Here is an 18,200-nt window from a genome sequence, read left to right on the forward strand (position 1 = left end):
AAGTTGACTTGGTTAACTTCTGCTGTATATACTTCCACAACTCGAAATTGCCTCAGTCAGAATTAATCATATAAACTTGCGAAACCACATCAATGTAGTCCTGTTCTACAGACCACCAGGAAACTGGCTTGAGAGCCAAACACACATTATGGACTTTATATCGAATACATGTATTTCCACCTCCAACCCCATCATATTAGGGGATATCAATCTGCACCTTGAAGACTCTAACTCTACCAATGTATGTGAATGTATGGATCTTTTCCTATTATGAGATCTCCATTGGCCAAATATGGAACCAACTCATATTAAAGGACACACACTTGATATCATCACGTATAAACTCTCACCAGACCTTAATCTTTTATTAACATCTACAAAATGGTCAGCTATACCATGGTCTGATCATTACAAATTAAACTTTCACCTTCAATGGCGAAAAAACGACTTACACCATATCAAAGAACGTACATCTTATACCACGAGAGGTCAAATTGACCCGGTCATATTTTGGCAACAATTTTATAATGACGACTGGTCAACCCAAACAGATTCAAACCATTTTCTTCATGAATGGGACATCAGGTGCAGTACCATTTTAGACAATATAGCACCACTACAAACTAGAACATCGCGAAGACAAAACTCAATACTGTGGTTTAACGAAGAACTGAAAACACTAAAAACCAGAGTTAGAAGGTTAGAACGAGCATGGAACAAAAAGAAATATGACTCCACACTCAACGCTTGGAAACATCTATAAAGAAAATACAAATACACTGTCAGGCAAACCAAAAGAGCATACTACAAACTTAAAATTGGACCAGACTATAATGATACACATAAACTCTTTCAACTTGTGAACAAACTATTAGACACCACACCGATTACCTCTAACAACAAAAACACCCCTTCGGCAGATAACTTTGCGAACTACTTCAAAGAGAAAATTGTTAAGCTACGACTTACGTTACATATCAATTCCACAGAATACGTAAGATTCCTCAACGGTCTAGACCCTATCCCCGGTGAACATCCAGCAGAGAGAACCTGGACTAACTTTGACACCCTCAAGGTTGATTCCGTCTCTCAAGGCCTTAAAACGTTTGCCAAATCCCAATGCAAATTAGATATTTGCCCTAACAACAGTGGTGTGCTGGTAAATTTTTAACAACATCCTCTCTCCCCGGTCCACCTCTGCACCCCCCCCCCCATCCACCTCTGTGCCCCCCCCCCCCCCCAAATTGTAGAGCTGGCTATACGCAGGGTGAGAGCTGGGGAGGGGGGTCATGCATTACTCTCTCCGGGAAAAAATTTTTTTAAATGCTCCCAGGTTCCAATCGAATTCATGTTTAATGTGGGATAAAATGCCATAAATAAGTAAATAAATAGATAGAAACTCTGAACATTGAGAACCTGATTCCCATAACTAATTAACACTGAACTCCTTAATTTGTTTACTTTAATCACACTGTTATTATTTAATGCTATACTTTATCCTATATCTCACATATCTGATATGAATTAATTATTTCTTTACTTCTAATTTTCTTGATATCTTATGTACCTTAATTCATAGGCGGTCGGTGGCCGAACTGTTTGGGGAGGCTCAAGGGGGTGTGGTTAGGGGTGTGGTCAGGGGCGGAGCTTACATCCATAATTGTCTGACAACACACAGAAAAAAAAATAAGTAAAAATAAAATAGTCACAATTAATACCTTTTATTAAATTTAGATATTAGATATGTATCATATGTCAAAGCATATACTAACCACAATCACTCAACTGCAAAACACTATGCACAACTTTGTGCAAAAACACACTCAGAACTTTACTGTACCATAAATATTACACTGAGCAGACCTTAATACACCAATATACCACCCATACGGAAAATGCAGACCATCAACAATATGAAACAAGGGATCATAATATCACAATTCTCATGTAGAGCCACAAAACACCCTTTTAGGGTGGATAGTGTTCACAATGAGCTCCTTTTATTAATGACCAGATAGAGATAAGAGTTTTCAAATTTCAATTTTGGCACAGTATAAGTCATCACAAACAAAATATAGGAAAACCAAAAGCATTAGGGGCTTATAGCCCATTTAGTTATGTTTAAACAAAAGAGATCTGCATGAAACAAAATATTTATTTTTTAAATTTTGACTTAAACCCTTCAGAGTCAGCACCTACCTCTCCTGAAATCCAACGTGTGCTGCGTGCCACAATTTCCTCAAATTATTATGGTCTGGGTCTGGGAAGGAAGTGGGAACACCTCAGACAGCCACTCTTAACCAGCCTTGAGCCTTCCCTACTCAGTGACGGTCCCTCCCATGCATTCCCGCCTATGCAGAACAGGAAGTTGCATCATGACGGGATGGGAGCTCTCGTAGGGAAGGCTAACTCTGACTGGCTGACCCTGAGGTGAAGAAGAACATCATGATGACGATCAGTGACGTCTAGCCCGAAGCCGGTTTAAGGCGGATTGGCGGTGTGGAGGCAAAAAGAGGAGGAGGAGGGACGCAGCGCGCCGGTGAGAGACCGAGTAACCCCGGGCGGGCGGAACTGGGCATAGGCATGGTGCTCAGGTGATGGTGAGCTGGCAGCACTGCAAAGAAGAGAGAGGACTGGAGTCAGTCGACTGGTCTACTCTCAGACAGTGGCGTAGCCAGACCTGACATTTTGGGTGGGCCTGGAGCTAATATGGGTGGGCACTATGTATATAGGTATGTGTAGCACTTAATGATGGATTTCTAAGTAGTCTGCCCAACAGCTGCCCTGCATCAATATAAACCACATATATACTTAATAGAAAAACAGATATTTGTAATACAGTTACATTATCCCATATCTTAAACTTGACCAGACATAAGTCTGCAATAATGGCAAACATCTCAATACACATGACAGGATCCTGCAATATAATTACAGCAATAGCATAGATCCTTCAAACTTTGCTTTATAACAAATGCCTGATTAAGTAAACTTTGAAGTCTTTTTCACTTCCTCTAGCTCTACTCTATCTCCCTTCTGATGCTGACAAAATAAAATGACCACGGTTTGGTACATATCCTTCAACTTTACATTATAATAAATATATATGCCTTATTAAGCTGTATTAATCAAACATTTAAAATTTGGTAAATATACCTTTGAAGACTTCTTCCTTTTCTACCTACTATGGAATTTGTCGCATATAGAGGACCTAGCTAGAATGTTTCCTCTTATAGCTTTCCATAGGAAAAATGTATTTAAATTCGGGTAGCACCTCAATAATAACAACACAAAATCCCTTCACCTCCAGGTACTTTGTGAAGTAACAGAAAATTCTGCAAAGAAGCTTCTTGAGTCTATGTTGCAAACCTTAACCAATTCTGAATACAAATGCCAATAACAGTACCTTTTAAAAGGCAGCAGTGAATACACACAACAGCAATACGCATCTCATTGGTAAGGCCAGACAAGTCAGACTCCTAGATCCCCCACACAAACTACATGCCAGCAATATCTCTCACCTGCTGGTTCACATGCAAAACACAGACCAACCCTCATCAATTATAGAATTAAGAACCAAAAATCAGAAATTGTCTTATAGCCTGGCATCAGTCCTTCCCTTCTTTATTCCTCTTTGAACCTACTGTTGGAACCATCAGCCAATGAAATGGTTTTTAGCTGTAGATATCCCAGGTTACCTGATAATTATGCACACATCATTGAAGTCATGCCCTCCTCTCGGTGTACATGCTCAGAAAAAAACCCAAAAACTTTGAACCATTTAAAGATTTTAACAATTACACTATTTATTTTTTATTTCTCCCCAGTCTCACTTGCACACCTCCCTCCAAACCTGTTCTCTTTAATGTGAATGTTGTTCACTTCAAGCTCACCCCGAATGAGAAGTTCTTCCCACACCAAAGACATATATAGCACTGATTGTATTGTTTTAAGCAACTTCAGCAGAGCATGCCTGCCTCAGTGAGCATTGCTGCCCTGCCTTCACTTCCAGTTCGCCAGGACAACTTGGGCAGGGGAGAGAGGAAAATCACAACTTCAGGTAAAAGATTTTGCAAGTGAGCGGACCTCAGCTGAGGAGGCTTAGCCTCCCCAAGCCTCTTATACCGGGCGTCTATGCCTTAATTGTAATAACACTCTGTTCTTCTCAAACTGTTAATGGTGATTACCATTGCAGCATAATGTAAGCCACATTGAGCCTGCAAAGAGGTGGGAAAGTGTGGGATACAAATGCAGCAAATAAAATAAATAAACATGATGTCTGTTTTAGAAACCCATTACCAGGAGAAAAAAAAATCTCTGCACCAATAACAGGGTTAAATGAGTAACTAAATAAATAAATAGATAGATAGAAACTCTGAATGTTGAGCACCTGATCCTTATAATATGACATCTGTTTTAATGGCCCTTTACCAGGAGAAGGGGGGGGGGGGGCTAGACTGCACAGAGGACAGGGGTTGAGTGTGGAAGAGAGCAGGAGATGTTTACAGGAGACACTGTAAACGCGAGAATAGTAATTAATACATTAATCACAGAGTTAAGAGTGATTAACTTGCAGCCCCCTACGCTTCTTTCAAACTACAAACATTCCTGAATTACAGATTCTGAAATACCTTCCATACCATATTTGTTTACATTATGAAAATATATGTATTTAGTGTGAATATCATTTATGCCCAGTATATTTACACACATATAATATATAGAATATAAATGTTCAGGCCCAACCACACAAGATAAAAATGTTTATATACTTGTTTGATTAGTTTTGCACTAAGGTTAGAAAACTTGTGGGGAGGTAGTGGGGGAGGGGAAGGAAAAATTCACTCAGCTTTTCTGGTACATAATAATGTCACAAACGTTATGCAGGAATCAGTGTGCCTTTTGTTAAAGCAAACATCAGCAAGGTTTGGGGAAAGAAAAAGTCAAGACACGGATCCTACTGATAAGCACTTACATGCAAAAGCAGGGATGCCTAGTACTCTGTCCCAGTAATGTTCTGCATTCTCACCCAAGGTTTTCTTCCTCGGTTTTTTTTTTACTCTCCCTTCATTCCACCATATCTGCCCTACTGTCTCCTCTCATTCCTTTCATCACTAGTTTTCTTTCAAGTATTATGCTCTCTCCCTCTCCTGTTTGGATCATTTTATCCTTCACTGTAGCTAGACCTTTCTTGCCACCTCCTCTCCTTTGATGATGTTCTCTCCCTCCCCCCCCCCCCCCCCCCCCCCCCCCACAAACCGTACTGCCTCAAAGCTCATATGGGAAAACAGGCAGAAAAGTGCTTCTTTAAAGCGCTACTGTTCCAGCCTCAACAAGCTGCAGAAGGCAGCAGCAGCATTTTTAACAAGAAATTATTTCCTGCGTATTCCTTCAAACTGCTCATGCTTGAGCCACAGAACAGGTCACTTGTCCAAATTACAGCTGGCAAGGTGCAGACCTGAAATTTTGCATCACAAATTTCTTAGTAAAACTGAACTGCTCTCACTCTGTTTACAACTCACAGCAAAGGAAACAGACCAGAATAAGAGCCAGATTTTGTTTACTGAATCTTTTGCACTTTTCTTTTCCTAAGCAGCAAGGCTATTACTTTTAACTTCTAACAAAAAGAGTACCTGCTAACATTACTGGTGGAAGTAAATGCATTACTAGAGGTTGCTGGAGAGCTGAGCACACTGTCTAATTCTGCTAGAGCTGCATACTTGTCTGTAGATGCACTTGATAGACTTGGAGCCAACACAGTTGACCCAGCTGATGCTGTAACTGCAGCGCTGTTCAAACCTTAATCTTCCAGCAGCTCTAGTGGTGATTGACCCGGAGCCTTGTCTCTGCCGAGTACTGCCTGCTGATGGCAACTTCCTGCTTACGTGTGGGTGGGATCTGGCAGAGAAAAGGCTCTGGGTTGGTCAGGCAGTGGTGAGGGGAGGATGATGAACCTAAGAGACGACATGATGAGGTAGGAAGCTGTGGTATGCTGGGGACTCACGGGCGGGTGGGGGCTGGGGGAGGAGGGAGAGAGGAGGAGAAAAAAAAACACAGATGTTTGTGTCCTCGCTGCCTACTCCAACAACCGGCTCGCAAAAATCAATAAAATTTAACAACAGGCTCGTGCGAGCCGGTGCGAGCCGGCTCCAGCACACCACTGCCTAACAACCTTCTAAAATCAGCTGCTTAACAATACATATCTGACCTCAGACTCCACCTGAACTATATGTTACAAAATGGACTATTCCCAAAGGATAAAGGAAACATTGTACTCACCCCTTTACCCAAGGACCCCAAAAAAAGCTCAAATGACTTAACCAACTATCGTCCAGTAGCGTCTATCCCTCTGATAATCAAATTAATGGAAGGTATAGTAACCAAACAACTTACTGTATATCTAGACAAATTCTCAATTCTGCACGACTCCCAATCAGGATTTCAGGCTAACCAAAGCACCGAAACAGTACTAACTACTTTGCTCACTAAATTCAAACGAGCAATCGCAACTGGAAACAACATACTCCTCCTACAATTTTGACATGTCCAGTGCATTCAACATGGTAAGCCATAATATACTACTAAACATTTTGGAATATTTTGGAATTGGAGGCAACGTTCTCAACTGGTTCAGAGGCTTTCTAACTACAAGATCATACCAAGCGAAGACTAGCTCAAATACGTCAGCTTTATGGATACCATAATGCGGGGTTCCCCAAGGATCTCCACTCTCACCGACCCTCTTCAATCTAATGATGACGCCCTTGGCCAAGACGCTAGCCAACCAAGGCCTTAATCCATACATATACCCAGATGACGTCACAATCTACATCCCATTCAGACATAACCTAACAGAAATTATGGACGACATCAATCACAGCCTCCAAATTATGAATGCATGGGCGGATGCCTTTCAACTAAAGCTTAACGCCGAAAAAATACAATGTCTTATACTTACATCACAACATAACACAAGTAAATTCTCCTCCATCAACACACCAAACCTTTCCCTTCCTGTCTCTGACACCCTGAAGATTCTTGGAGTTACCATAGATCGAAATCTCACACTTGAAAGCCATGCAAAGAATACAACGAAGAAGATGTTCCAATCAATGTGGAAACTCAAGAGATTAAAACCTTTCTTCCCAAGAGCCATCTTCCGCAACCTGGTACAATCGATGGTGCTAAGTCATCTAGACTATTGCAACGCGCTTTATGCTGGCTGCAAGGAGCATATCATCAAGAAACTCCAAACAACTCAGAACACCGCAGCTACACTAATATTTGGAAAAACAAAATACGAAAGCGCTAAACCCCTAAGAGAGAAGCTGCACTGGCTTCCAGTCAAAGAACGTACCATGTTCAAAATATGCACTCTGGTTCACAAGGTTATTCACGGAAACGTGCCGGCCTACATGTCAGACCTTATTGATCTTCCACCCAGGAATGCTAAAAGATCATCACGCACATTCCTAGGACTCCACTTTCCAAGCTGTAAAGGCCTAAAATACAAGTAAGTTCATGCGTCTAGTTTTTCCTACATCGGCACGCAGATGTGGAATGCACTGCCACCTGACCTGAAAACTATTCACGACCTAAGCAACTTCCGGAAATCATTAAAAAGTTATCTTTTCAACAAGGTCTGCCATAACAATCAATAATAGGAATTCTAACACGTCGCTAATCACTTGATATTCTGACTACTTGTTCATTGTACTGATCACATCCATTCTGTCACACTTATTCAGTATGTAACTAATTGTTCCCTACTCTTTAACGATGCTTGTCATGTTGTAATATTGTAAAAATGCTTGTCATGTTGTAATATTGTAAGCCACATTGAGCCTGCAAATAGGTGGGAAAATGTGGGATACAAATGCAATAAATAAATAAATAAATAAATATCAACCAGTAATAAATAGTAGTAATAAACAATATGAAGTGCATTTTTATAATATACCACTGCATTCCACAAAACAAAAGGAGCAAATTCCCATAAACCATCTTTCTATTTTGATCTAGGCACAGGAAAAAAAAAGATTTTAAATGCTCTCAGGTTTCAGCCTAATTCATGTCCCTACAATTTGCCCCTCCAAATGACACACTGATTATGATTTATAATAAATTACTACTCTACCTATGAAAAGTTATTCCGTTATTATATTTCCTCTTTGTACATCCGTATGCTGCCCAAGCTGGCATGTTTAAAAATATAAGTGAGATTAAATAAAAATGCTACCAGCAATAAAGAATGACAACATGGATGCAGTAGGCTGTCTCCTGTTTTTATCCAACCTCCTTGGGTTCCTGCAGCCAGCAGCGATTCACAGTCAGAGGCCATCTCCGTTGGTTTCCTTCTGCTGCATCCCATCCTCTCTACTGCAACTTCCTGTTTGACGCTAAAGTTGCAGTAGAGGGCAGGATGCGGCAGGAGGAAGGCCATGGAGACAGTCTTACTCTGAATCGCTGCCAGCTGCAGGATCCTGTGAGACCTGCAGGGAGGAAAACGGAAAGGGAGGAAATGATTTTTTTTACTGCGGATACAAACATTTTTTTACTGTTCCCACGAGGTGGTATGGTTTTGTTCCTGCCTGCCTCTGAAGTAAGCGAACATTGATCTTAAGTGAGCGATGCTCCCGATTTGTATGAACGGTCGTTCACGCACTCACATTAGAGGGAACACTGGTCCTAACATGAAAGGACTGAAAGCTGGAGAGCAGTGGATCTGGTGAGTCCTTGGTCCCAAATTCTGAGAAAGGGAGATCACTGGCGAACTCTGAGAGGCATAAATGAGTGGAGAGAAATCTATTGGAGCACAAAGTAGCTGTACACCTAGAATGAGAGGGGTGAAAACCTGGGCCTAGTCTATGCTGTACATTATTGGTGTTACAGGGGAGATTTGATGGCAAGTAGAGCAGCTGCTAACCCTTAGAGTCTAAAGGCACTTGTAGAGGAGAAACAACCATCCAATATTGAAGAGGGGGAGAAAGATACCCAAGACCCTAGAAGAGAGAACACAAGAAGAGGTTAATATTTTCTAGTATTTTGAGCATCTTTGATACTTTTTACAACTTTGTCATATCATTTTCTTATCTTTGTTAATGTACATATTTGGACATTTGGGAAGGACTAAATAAACTGGGGTTTTTATTACCCTTTGCAACAGCTTCCTCATCCTTTTTTGAAGTATTACTACAGTACCTGCCTACAACTTTCAGTGATTAAACAACTTTCTAGTCTTTGAGCTTGGGAGAAGGACTTTGAGGAATTTGCTATGCATTGACCACAGATCTGTTTGTGTGCTAACCTCTCAGGTCTCGCTCATTCCCCCTTTACTGAGAGGTCCACTAAAATAATTACGATGAGCAGTTAGTGTAGGGGATGGAAGAAAAAAAAAGACAGCAGAACTTTGCCTCTGTGTAGTAGCAACTATGAGCTGCCCCCACCTGGTTTCTCTTTGCATGGCAAACATTTTGTGCATAGCTGAGTTTCCCCCATAGCACACTAGTATGTGGTAGCACACCATTTGGGTACTTTTGCTGTATGTAGTTTGTGGATCCAGGAAGTAAACAGGTAATGGTATCCCAGAGTATTGATAGAATTGAAAAGTGAACTTGCAGAACTATTGTTAGTAATATGTAATCTATCCTTAAAATCAAGCATAGTACCGGAAGATTGGAGGGTGGCCAATGTAATGCCGATATTTAAAAATGGTTCCAGAGGTGATCGAGGAAATTACAGACCGGTGAGCCTGACATCAGTGCCGGGCAAAATGGTAGAGACTTTTATAAAGAACAAAATTACAGATCATATATATAAGTATGGATTAATGAGACAAAGCCAACGTGGATTTAGTGAAGGGAAATCTGGCCTCACCAATCTACTATATTTCTTTGAAAGGGTGAACAAACATGTGGATAAAGGTGAGCCAGTCGATATTGTGTATCTGGATTTTCAAAAGGCATTTGACAAAGTACCTCAAAAAAGACTCCGGAGGAAATTGGAAAGTCATGGGATAGGAGGTAGTGTGGATTACAAACTAGTTAAAGGATAGAAAACAGACTACAGTTAAATGGTCAGTATTCTCAATGGAGAAGGGTTGATAGTGGGGTTCTGCAGGGGTCTGTGCTGGGGCCGCTGCTTTTTAACATATTTATAAATGACCTAGATAAGGGAATAACTAGTGAGGTAATTAAATTTGCTGATAACACAAAGTTATTCAAAGTCGTTAAATCGCAAGAGGATTGTGAAAAATTGCAAGACAACCTTATGAGACTGGGAAACTGGGCATCCAATTGGCAGATGATGTTTAATGTGAGCAAGTACAAAGTGATGCATGTGGGAAAGAGGAACCCAAACTATAGCTAAGTGATGCAAGGTTCCACATTAGGAGTCACCGACCAGGAAAAGGATCTAGGAGTTATCGTCAGCGCTTTTTTTTTGTGTCGGTACACACTGGTACGGCGTACCGGCACCTTTTTTGTGAGGTCTATTCCATAGTATCTCTAATCTCCTCCCGTCCATCATGTCCTCCGAATCTGTCGACAAGGCTGTCTCTACTTACAATGCCACTCTCTCCTCTGCTCTGGACACCCTTGCACCATCCATCTCCCGTCCCACAAGGCGTACTAAACCCCAGCCCTGGCTGACCCCTTGCATCCAATACTTTTGCTCCAGCGCCCGGTCTGCTGAACGCCTCTGGAGGAAATCTCGCACCCATAGCAACTTCATTCATTACAAATTCATGCTGTCCTCCTTCCAGTCCTCCCTATTCCTTGCCAAACAGGACTATTACACCCACTTGACTAATTCTCTCGGCTCCAACCCTCATCGTCTCTTCACCACCCTTAACTCCCTCCTCAAAGTGCCCTCTACTCCCCCCCCCCCCACTCTCTCCTCAATCACTGGCTGACTACTTCCGCGACAAAGTGCAGAAGATCAACCTCGAATTCACTACCAAGCCACCTCTTCCTCTTCACCCTTTAACCCACTCCCTCAACCAACCAACCCAGGCCTCCTTCTCCTCTTTTCCTGATATCACTGAGGAGGAAACCGCCCACCTTCTTTCCTCCTCGAAATGCACCGCCTGTCCCTCTGATCCCATCCCCACTAACTTACTAACACCATCTCTCCTACTGTCACCCCCCATCTGTCATATCCTCAACCTCTCTCTCTCCACTGCAACTGTCCCTGACTCCTTCAAGCATGCTGTAGTCAGACCACTCCTCAAAAAACCATCACTAGACCCTACCTGCCCTTCCAACTACCGCCCCATCTCCCTCATACCCTTCCTCTCCAAGATACTTGAACGCGCCGTTCACAGCCGCTGCCTTGATGTTCTCTCCTCTCATGCCATCCTCGATCCTCTTCAATCCGGTTTTCGCCCTCTACACTCAACAGAAACGGCACTCACTAAAGTCTGTAATGACCTGTTCCTTGCCAAATCCAAAGGTCACTACTCCATCCTCATCCTCCTCGACCTTTCCGCCGCTTTTGACACTGTCAATCATAATTTACTTCTTGCTACACTATCCTCATTTGGGTTCCAGGGCTCTGTCCTCTCCTGGTTCTCCTCTTATCTCTCCCACCGTACCTTCAGAGTACAATCTCATGGATCTTCTTTCACCCCCATCCCGCTCTCTGTTGGAGTTCCTCAGGGATCTGTCCTTGGACCCCTTCTTTTTTCAATCTACACCGCTTCCCTGGGCTCGCTGATCTCATCTCATGGTTTCCAATATCATCTTTATGCTGACGACACCCAGCTTTATCTCTCCACACCAGACATCACTGCGGAAACCCAGGCCAAAGTATCGGCCTGCTTATCCAACATTGCTGCCTGGATGTCCAACCGCCACCTGAAACTGAACATGGCCAAGACCGAGCTCATTGTCTTTCCACCCAAACCCACTTCTCCTCTCCCTCCACTCTCTATTTCAGTCGATAACACTCTCAGCCTCCCCGTCTCATCTGCCCGCAACCTCGGAGTCATCCTCGACTCCTCCCTCTCCTTCTCTGCCCATATCCAGCAGACAGCCAAGACCTGTCGCTTCTTTCTCTATAACATCAGCAAAATTTGCCCTTTCCTTTCTGAGCACACCACCCGAACTCTCATCCACTCTCTCATTACCTCTCACCTTGACTACTGCAACCTACTCCTCATTGGCCTCCCACTTAACCATCTATCCCCCCTTCAATCCGTTCAGAACTCTGCTGCACATCTTATCTTCTGCCTAGACCGATATTCTCATATCACCCCTCTCCTCAAGTCACTTCACTGGCTTCTGATCAGGTACCGCATACAGTTCAAGCTTCTCCTACTAACCTACAAATGCACTCAATCTGCAGCCCCTCACTACCTCTCTACCCTCATCTCCCCTTACGCTCCTACCTGTAACCTCTGCTCACAGGACAAATCCCTCCTCTCAGTACCCTTCTCCACCACTGCCAACTCCAGACTCCGCCCTTTCTGCCTCGCCTCACCCTATGCATGGAATAAACTCCCTGAGCCCATACGCCAAGCCCCCTCCCTACCCATCTTCAAATCCTTGCTCAAAGCCCACCTCTTCAATGTCGCTTTCGGCACCTAACCATTGTATCTCTATCCAGGAAATCTAGACTGCTTCAATCTTGATCGACTGCACTTTTTGTCCTTTAGATTGTAAGCTCCTTTGAGCAGGGACTGTCCTTCTTTGTTAATTTTACAGCGCTGCGCAACCCTGGTAGCGCTTTAGAAATGTTAAATAGTAGTAGTAGTAGTAGTAGTAGGTCTGGTGGTGTGCTGGAGTCGGCTCGCACCAGCACGCAAGAGCCGGTTGTTCTTCAGGGCGAGCTGGCTCTCCTCCCTCCCTCCCCCAAGCTACAGGGTTCCAGTCATACTTGAAGAAAGAAACCACCCAGGTTGTGTAACCGGAAATTATACCATAACAGTTGTCCAGTGGATTCTTAGGGGCAGGCAGGAAAGATCCCCAGTCTTGCCTGCCCGCTGCCGGCGCTGACCCTCCCCCGCTGCCGGATCGCTCTTTAAAAATGGCTGCCGAGAATTCCAGCGGCGGCCTCGCAAGACTTCTGCTGAAGTCTTGGAGGCTGCGGGAGAGTCAGCGCCGGCAGCAGGCAGGAAAGACTGGGGATCTTTCCTGCCTGCCCGAAGAATCCACTGGACAACTTGGGTGGCTGGAGGAGGGGGGGCAGGAGAGCGAGGAGGGCAGTTGGACATGGGTGGATGGAGGAGAGGGAAGGGAGAGAGAAGAAATGCTGGACATGGGTGGATGGAGGGGAGGGCAGGGGGGAGGAGGGCTGCTGGACATGGGTAGATGGAGGAGAGGGAAGGGAGAGAGAAGAAATGCTGGACATGGGTGGATAGAGGGGAGCCAACACCAACAGAAGGTGATCTCTCCACAGGAGAAACGAAAGCCACAGCACACAAACAGTGGATCCAAAAGAGTCCTCTCACAAGTGGTGTTTTCTTAAACAAGGTCTTTATTTCAAATCAATATATATTGATTTGAAATAAAGACCTTGTTTAAGAAAACACCACTTGTGAGAGGACTATTTTGGATCCACTGTTTGTGTGCTGTGGATGGAGGGGAGGGCAGGGGGGAGGAGGGCTGCTGGACATGGGTGGATGGAGGAGAGGGAAGGGGGAGAGAAGAAATGCTGGACATGGGTGGATGGAGGGGAGAGGAGGGTTGCTGGGCATGGGTGGATTGAGGGGAGGGCAGGGGGGAGAGGAGGGTTGCTGGACATGGGTGGATGGAGGGCAGGGGGAGGAGGGCTGCTGGACATGGGTGGATGGAGGGGAGGGCAGGGGGAGAGGAGGGTTGCTGGACATGGGTGGATGGAGGGCAGGGGGGGAGGAGGGCTGCTGGAAGGATGGATGGAGGGGAGGGAAGGGAGAGAGAGAAGAAATGCTGGACATGGATGGATGGAGGGGAGAGGAGGGTTGCTGGACATGGGTGGATTGAGGGGAGGGCAGGGGGAGGAGGTCTGCTGGACATGAGTAGATGGAGGAGAGGGAAGGGAGAGAGAAGAAATGCTGGACATGGGTGGATCATGGAGGGGTGGGTAGGGGGAGAGGATGGTTGCTGGACATGGGTGGATGGAGGGGAGGGCAGGGGGGAGAGGAGGGTTGCTGGACATGGGTGGATGGAGAGGAGGGCAGGGGGAGAAGAGGGTTGCTGGACATGGATGAAGGCGAGGGAAGGGAGAGAGAAGAAATGCTGGACATGGATGGAGGGGAGAGAAGAGTGAGGAAGGAGATGAGATGAGGGAAAAGGAAGAGAGGAGAAAAACTGCACATGGATGAAGAAAATAGGCAGAAGCTGGATCCACTGGACAGTCAAGTCTGCGGAGGACCCAGCTTTTACTTACGGATGTAGGGCAAGAAATGAAGAAGAAAGGCGGAAAGTAAAGAAATAAATGGAAAGGAAGCCCTGGAAACGGAGTTAAGAGGACAGATAGCAGCAGAATCAGATACTGGGCCAGCATGATCAGAAAAACAAAGTCACCAGACAACAAAGGTAGAAAAAAATCATTTTATTTTCATTTTAGTGTCTGGAATATGTCCAATTTTAGAATTTACATCTGCTGTCTTGTTTTGCACTGGTTATACTGGAGCTGTAACAGCTTGCAGAAATTATTTATAATGAAAAAAAATCACGTTATTTTTTTCTCCTATGGTAGTATAATATTTTCAACGATGTCTGTTTATATGCGCCATGGCTGGTATAAGGGGTGTGGCTAATGCGGGTGTGGCTATAACAGGGGTGGGGTCATATGTGGTGACCATGCCCACAATGAGTACCAGCACCTTTTTTTCTACAAAAAAAGCACTGGTTATCGTTGATGATACTTTGAAACCCACTGATCAGTGTGCTGTGGCATCAAAGAAAGCAAATAGAACATTAGGTATTGTTGAGAAAGGAATTGAAAACAAAAGTGAGGATGTTATAATGCCTTTGTATCACTCCATAGTGCGACCACACCTTGAATATTGTGTGCAATTCTAGTCACCACATCTCAAAATAGTGGAATTCGAAAAGGCAGAGAAGGGCGACAAAAATGGTAAAGGAGATGGGACAACTTCCCTATGAGGAAAGGCTGAAGTGGCTAGTGCTTTTCAGTTTGGAAAAAGACTGCTGAGGGGAGATATGATAGAGGTCTATAAAATACTGAGTGGAGTGGAACGAGTAGATATGAATCGCTTGTTTACTCTTTCCAAAAGGTTATCAATAGAAATCAAACAAAATAAAACTTGGAAAAGAAAATAAGATGATACCTTTTTTATTGGACATAACTTAATACATTTCTTGATTAGCTTTCCAAAAAAAACTAGGACTAGGGGGCACGCAATGAAGCTACAAAGTAGTAAATTTAAAACAAATCAGAGAAAATATTTCTTCACTCAACATGTAATTAAACTCTGGAATTTGTTGCCAGAGAATGTGGTAAAAGCAGTTAGCTTAGCAAGGTTTTAAAAAGGCGTGGATATCTTCCAAGTAAAAAAGTCCATAAGCCATTATTAAAATGGATGGGAAAATCCACTGCTTATTTCTAGGATAAGCAACATTGTACTGTTTTGGGATCTTGCCAGGTATTGTGACCTGGATTGGCCACTGTTGGAAACAGGATACTGGGCTTGATGAACCTTCGGTCTGTCCCAGTATGGCAACACTTATGTATTTATGTATGTACTTACATACTATATACATGTATGTATATAGTATATAAGTATATAGTATGTACTCAGGGGTGTGCTGGTAAATTTTTAACAACAGGCTCTTTCTCCGGACGTAGCCAGCTCTGCAGTTGGAAGGGCCAGGGGTGGCCGGGGGTGGGGGGAGCAACACTTGCCTCTCTCTCCTCCCTCGCTTCGTGAGGGCACACTAGGCATACCTTTGCTGGCAGCCAGTAAATGGACTGCCACCACTCCCAACGTCTTGCTCTGAGCTGCATGCTAGAACTTCTCTCACATGCTCGAGAAGTCCCAGTCTGCCGCCCAGAGCTGGAAACAAGGAGCGGGGAGCAGCAGTAGTCTATTTTCTTGGCTGGCAGGGCTCAGCATCCCCACCAGCAAAGTAAAAGATAACTCAGCAGGGGGCCCAAGCCCACATTTTGGGAGCCAGTTGTTAAAGTAGCCATGGAGGACCCTACTTAACTACTGGCTCTCAAAATTCTTAAAAACTTAACAACCGGCTCTTGCGAGCCTGTGAGAGCCTGCTCCAGCACACCACTGTATGTACTTATATACTATATACATTTTCCCACCTACAAATAGGTGGGAAAATGTGAGATACAAATGTAACAGATAAATACATAAATAAATATTTTCTTTTCATGCATTGAACTGCTGGTGATAATCTCCTAAATGAAAAAAGTTGCAGGACCATGTTTTTACAAGAAAGTTGCATATGGGTTAAGTGCACATGTAGAATACTGATACCTTTCTTTCTGGATTGCTTGAGAGTCATGGAATCTTGCTATTATTTGGGATTCTGCCAGGTACGTCTGACCTGGTTTGGCCACTGCTTGAAACAGGATACTAGGCTAGATGGACTATCGGTCTGCCTCAGTATGGCTATTCTTATATCATGAGCTAGAGAAGAATTAACCACAGTTAATCAAATGCTGCAGATGACAGCCCAGCATATTTTGTCAAAACCATATTCCTACAACTATCAAAATACATTGTGGAAAAGAACATATATGAGATATTGCTTTGTATACTGAACTGATATAATAATGTGTGTACATCATGTTAATTGCACTTCTTTATGCTTTTGTTTTTTAATAATGCCAGATTAATTTCCGATGCAAGCCAACTTTCCGAGAGGCAAATTCTAGAACATCAAGAGATGTAAGTTCTTTATAAATACTTCTAAGAACTCAGAACTATGAGCATTTGTTTTTCAAGAAATATATCTTAATGACGTTCAAGCTGGTCAAAAGTGTAATAGGCATATGAAGAGCAATTCTATAACCGTGCGCTTGCATTTACGCACTACTTACGCACGCAAATGTATAGAACACCAACACTTATGCATATAAGTGGCCTAGAATGTAAATGCAAGGAAACATTCGCTTGGGTGGAGCAGGGGTAGGGCATGGGCAGACCTGCCACTTACACATGCAGCTTACAGAATACTGCAAATTATGTGTGTCCTTACTGCATTTACGGGAAGTCTATGTCTGGTGTACATACATAGAAACAGAAAATGATGCAAGATGAAGATCATATGACCTAGCTGGTGTGCCCGTTATACCGTCTATTTTCCCTTCATCTTCCATAGAGATCCTAAGTGTTTGTTCCATGCTTTGTTGAATTGAGATAGAGTCTTCATCTTCACCAGGGGTGGTCTGACCACAACACAATTGGGCTGTGCCTTAGGGCCCAGGGCATCTGGGGGCCCAGTGCCTCCCTCCTACCTGATCCAGCTTGCTATCCTCTGTCTTCTCTCCACCCAGCATTTCACCCTGTCCCTTCCATTCCTCCCTCCCCCTTCCTCAATCTGGCATCCCACTGGTCTACCTTACACCATGCCTCCCAGGAAGCCCCCAGCAGCGGCAGCACTAGACAGTTGTGCTTGCAGCCTGCTTGGAGCCTCTCTTCTGCCTGACCTGCGTCTCTGACACAACATCCTGTTTACATGGGAGCAGATTTCAGAAGAAGAGAGGGTTCGGTTAGGCCACTAGCAGCATCTGTCAAGTGCTGCTGCTGGTGGGAACCTCCTGGGAGACACAATGTAAGGTAAACCGGGAGGGTGCTAACGGGGGGGGGGGGGGGGGAGTGGAGGGAAAGGTAGAGGGACAGATGTTGGACCCCAAGGGTGGAGGAAGATGGAAGAAAATGAGAAATGATGGAACCAGGGAGGGTCGGAGGGACAGAGAAAAGAAATAGAATTGATGGACCCGAGGGTGGAGAGGAAGGAGTAAGGGAGGGAAGGAAGAAACAGAGAGAATTGATGGACCTGAGAGAGGAGAGGAAGGAGGGAGGGAGGGAAGAAATAGAATTGATGGACCTGAGGGTGGAGGGAAGGGAGGGAAGAAATAGAAAAAAATTGATGGACCCGAAGGTGGAGGGGAAGGAGGAAGTGAAGAGAGAGGAAGAAATGCTGACTCACAAGGGCAAGACGGTAGGGAGGAAGGAACGGGTGAGAAATGATGGCCTGGGAGGGGAGATATTAAGGGGAGGGAGGAAGAAAGAT

The 18,200-nt window shown here is 44.1% G+C and overlaps 1 protein-coding gene across 1 annotated transcript in view; it reads left to right on the forward strand.

The window, feature by feature from the left end:
• DGKI (diacylglycerol kinase iota) overlaps window positions 1–18,200 on the forward strand; it is a 1,705,262-nt gene that overhangs the window by 247,246 nt on the left and 1,439,816 nt on the right. The window contains 1 exon segment of the mRNA XM_030215620.1: window positions 16,796–16,852. Coding sequence (XP_030071480.1) covers window positions 16,796–16,852 — 57 coding nt within the window.

Source organism: Microcaecilia unicolor, chromosome 10 (assembly GCF_901765095.1).
Source record: "Microcaecilia unicolor chromosome 10, aMicUni1.1, whole genome shotgun sequence".
NCBI lineage: Eukaryota > Metazoa > Chordata > Amphibia > Gymnophiona > Siphonopidae > Microcaecilia > Microcaecilia unicolor.